Source organism: Humulus lupulus, chromosome X, assembly GCF_963169125.1.
Source record: "Humulus lupulus chromosome X, drHumLupu1.1, whole genome shotgun sequence".
Lineage (NCBI taxonomy): Eukaryota > Viridiplantae > Streptophyta > Magnoliopsida > Rosales > Cannabaceae > Humulus > Humulus lupulus.
This window is the reverse complement of record NC_084802.1, coordinates 11,645,266-11,649,564: the sequence shown is the minus strand read 5'-3', so window position 1 is coordinate 11,649,564 and position 4,299 is coordinate 11,645,266. Positions and strand designations below refer to the sequence as shown.

Genomic DNA, 4,299 nt, shown 5'->3' with positions numbered 1-4,299 from the left:
CGTCGTTTTGTTTTTGCCCAACAGACTAGGGGGACCCAAGTAAAAACTACTCGGACCCGCCTCCAAAATACATAGCTTTTATATATACACTGTATGAATTTGAAAAATAAATAAAAATTTAAAACGACAAAAAATATATATTTTTCAAATGCATTAAATATATACAATTCATAAGTAATTTAAAATAAAAAAATAAAATTTGATATTGCTAAAAACAATAAAATAGTTAATTTGATTTACCTAATAAGGTGAAATTAAATATTTTTGGTTGTTTAAAATTGCTGAAAATGAGAGCTTTAGACATAGAAATAAAATCATTGAGTTGAGATTGAAATTGCAAGTTGTAGTGGTCAGGGCTCCATTTTTGCTAGGTTTTGGTTAGAGATGGAAATTTTACTCATGGGGATCGGGCCCTGTATCTGCGCCTAATTGGGTGGAGATTTCCCGCCTAAACAAGTAATGGGACAGGGATGGGGGTCATTTTTTTATCCTCGAATATTAAACGAGGTGAGGGTGGTGATATCACTCCCTACCCCAACAAGATCCTGTTTAATTTTTTATTTATTTAATTTTTTTTTGAAGATTTTTAATTTTATTTTGTACAATATTTAATACTTTGAACAATTAATATAGTGTAATATATATTAATTTTAGGTAGTCTATATTTTTATAGTTTATTTTTTAATAAATGAGTACCCATGGGGATTCCTCACCCTAATGAGAATTACTCGCCCCCGACAGAAAATGCGCGAAGACAGAGATTAAAATGGTTACTGAGTATGGGGGCAAGGGAAGCACCCCGTCAATTACCCGCACTGTTTCCATCCCTAATTTTAGTGGATGAAACCAATACAAATTGTCAAAAGACCAAAAAATATAAATGCAATAGATCAAGCATTAGATGGGCTACGTTTTTTACTTTTGGGCTATGATTTATAGTTTAAGAAAGGTCTTTTCTATTCTTTATACTAAGTCAAATTTAATAATTTTTTTATTTATTAAATAATAGCTATAATATCAATAAATATACATATTAGATTTTTCTTTTAAAAAATATAAATACGCATTTAGTAACCTGTGTTTTATTGAAATACATATTTGGTACCTTACATTTTTAATATTGCTCATTTAGTACCTGTAATTTGAAATCATATATATTTGGTACCCTAAACTTAATTTTGATCAATAAATTTTATCAATGTAACAAAATTGACATAAATTATATGAGTTTCAAATTAAAATTGAAACACATAATTACATATAGCTAATGACAGTTTAGTCATATTGATTAAATATTATTGTTCAAATTTGAGTCCAGAGTATCAAATATGTATAATTTCAAATTACAGGGTACCAGATGAACATTATTGAAAACATAAACTACAAAATATGTATTTCGATCAAACACATAATACAAATGAGTGTATACCCTAAAAAAATCTAAGGTGTCCATGGCCACCTTCGGCCTCCCTATCTCCATTAGTGGTACTATATTGTTGTTAAAATATTTGAATTGATACATAACAATTAATTAACAAAAACAAAAGTACTTATACCACAAATATTTATTCATAAAATAAGATACACCCACAAGAACAAGTTGATGTTCCTTAAATATTGCAACCATAAGACAATGAAAAAACAATACAAAGAATTGAAATCATAGATAGCTAGAAATCAAACATTAAATTAGATTGTCCAAGCTTTTCTCGGATGAGCTTCTTTCCACGCTCTGCCATTTCGGGTGTTAAATAGTTCACCCAATCTCCAACTTCACCCTTCCTAAATAATGCACTATTGGATAACCCAATTTGACGTCTACCAGTCTTATTTATATCCAAATTTTTCAAATTTTCAAAGCTACATAACTGCATTATTTGTTGTGGAACTCCTTGATTTTCTTCCTCAGTTGAAAATGGATATCCCAAAAAGTCTGCGATCTTTTTGATAAAATATGCATTGTCTCTTTTAAGGTCTTCATATTTCAAAATCAAAAACAATATTTTGTGAGGACTCTCTAAGCTTTCTTTCCAAAATCCCAAAATATGGTCCCAAAATGGTCCAAATGGATGTATTCCTTCACAAAACATATTGAAGCACTCTTCTAAATGATGTGGTTCCACATTATCCCCCAAAAATTTATGATTAAAGTGCCAATAAGAAATAAATACATCCAAAGGATGCCTACAAATGTATACAATTTTACAATTAGAGTACTTGATGGAGGGTGGTAACGAGGGGTAAGGAATGTGGGTACTCAAAAGTCTTGGCTTCATGTTTTCGATAATTGATGTGAATTCTCTGTTTACCTCAAAAGGTATAAGATCATGTACATTAGTAGTAGAAAAAAGGCTGCTATTATTCGAGTATAGTTCGAAATCAATACTACGTCTCACAATCGCAAATACAAGAGATTTTAACCAAGTAGTACCTGATTTTGGACAAGAAGCTAATAAAATATCATCATCTCGTGCCTCAAATTGAGTTTGAAAAGATATTATACTTTTCAATGAAGATGTTGGAGTCCAAAATCCTTGATAACAACAGCGATAAATATCACGTACTGGATCTTTAACTTTTTTAAGCTTTGCCAAAGTTTCATCAACTCTCTGATCTCTCTCCATTTCTTCCTCCTTGTTCTTCTCAGTAACATTTGATATTTCCATTATAAGGGCACAACAAAAGTTTGACTCTACACTTACACCTTCAAAGAAAAAAAATTGTATCGATTAAATATATTCAATTCAATGGTAAATTATCTTTTCACGTGACAACAACAAAAATAAATAATAATATTTTTGATGCACCTACTGACTTTCGGTGATACATGATATCATATCCAGATTTTCTGCCGTAATAATGGGATCAGTGTGTCACCAATTATATACTATATTATATGATCGAAAGCCTAGAAAAATAAAAGAAAAAAATATATATTTATATAGCTGTCATGTGTCCATTATTCTTTTTTTCTTCCTCATCTTCATCAAATTAAACAAACATTATAAATATCTGTCAGTTCTGCCTGTGAGATGTCAATGGCATACAAGCATGTGACTGTTCCAGTAAGTTGAAATTGGGTGAAAATTTGGAATGATTTTTTCTTTTTTTGTTAAAAAAATCTAGTTTTTTTTTCATATATTATTAGAAAAATGATTAAAAATGTTACATAATTTGATAAAGTCAAATATTCTAAATTAAATTACATCAAATCCAACTAAAAAAAATAAAGTCCAACTTCGTAAATTAATTCATCCAGCAAACATATTTTTTCTTCTCAACATTTTACCCTTTAGTTAATAAGCTTATACACATACTGAAACGTGGAACGTGCTCCTATATAATTAGTATAAAATGGGTGGAAAAAAATAATAATAATAATGATGATGATGATGATACAAAAAATTAGTATGAATAATACTTGAACAAAAAAAAGAAAAAAGTATAAGAAACAAGCATCACCTGCAAGGTGCTTAGCAGGTATCTAGGTACTGTATGAAATTCTGATTAAAATAATATTGGAAAATTAAAGCAATGGAGCTATAGGGCCCAAGATTTATAGTTGTTAGGTATAGTGCATGTGAGAGAAGCAAAATAGTGCATGTGAGAGAAGACATATACATATATAATATATAGTAACCTCAATCAGCATATAGAAGAACTATTTAGATCAAACATTAACTTATGTCACGTTGCTAAAGCTGGCCATTTCCTTATATTTTTCTGTTTTCTTTCTTGTCTTCTCTCTTTTTTTTTTCTTTTTCGATCTAGATCAAAGTTATGTCAAACTGACAGCTAATGGTACAATCTGACACACATTTCAAAATCTAATGCTATTGGTCATGTGTAGTATAGAATAGTGCTGCCATTGTCATCTTTTTAATGGGAATAAGAACATACTTAAAGTCAAAAGTGTGTTCATATGACTAATTGGGTGCTAATAACAGCAACAAAAGTAGATATATTCATTAAGAACTATATGATCGACTTAAGCTTCCAATAGTAGCACTTACTTTCTCAATTAACATCATAAAAACTAAAGAGAAAGTAATTAAATAGACACCAATTGTTGAGATTCAAACAAACAAAAGACTAAAAATTAAACCGAATCACTACAAGACCGTAAAAGTCGCCCCTAAAATTTGAGATGTCGCCCCAAACTTTTTCACACGTGGCAATTTTTTTGTCGATGTGTTGCCCTTGACATGTCTCAAGTCGCCCTTAATACTTGATTATTAGGGGCGAAGTTGTTGCCCCTAATACTATTTTATTTATAAAAAATCATAATTTTATTTTAAT

The 4,299-nt window shown here is 29.8% G+C and overlaps 1 protein-coding gene across 1 annotated transcript; it reads right to left on the bottom strand.

Annotated features, from left to right (window-relative positions):
- Positions 1-1,670: 1,670 nt before the first annotated feature.
- LOC133805508 (cytosolic sulfotransferase 15-like) lies at positions 1,671-2,666 on the bottom strand. The gene has a single exon (XM_062243689.1). It carries the CDS (start codon positions 2,664-2,666, stop codon positions 1,671-1,673), a length of 996 nt encoding a protein of 331 aa, XP_062099673.1.
- Positions 2,667-4,299: the final 1,633 nt, after the last annotated feature.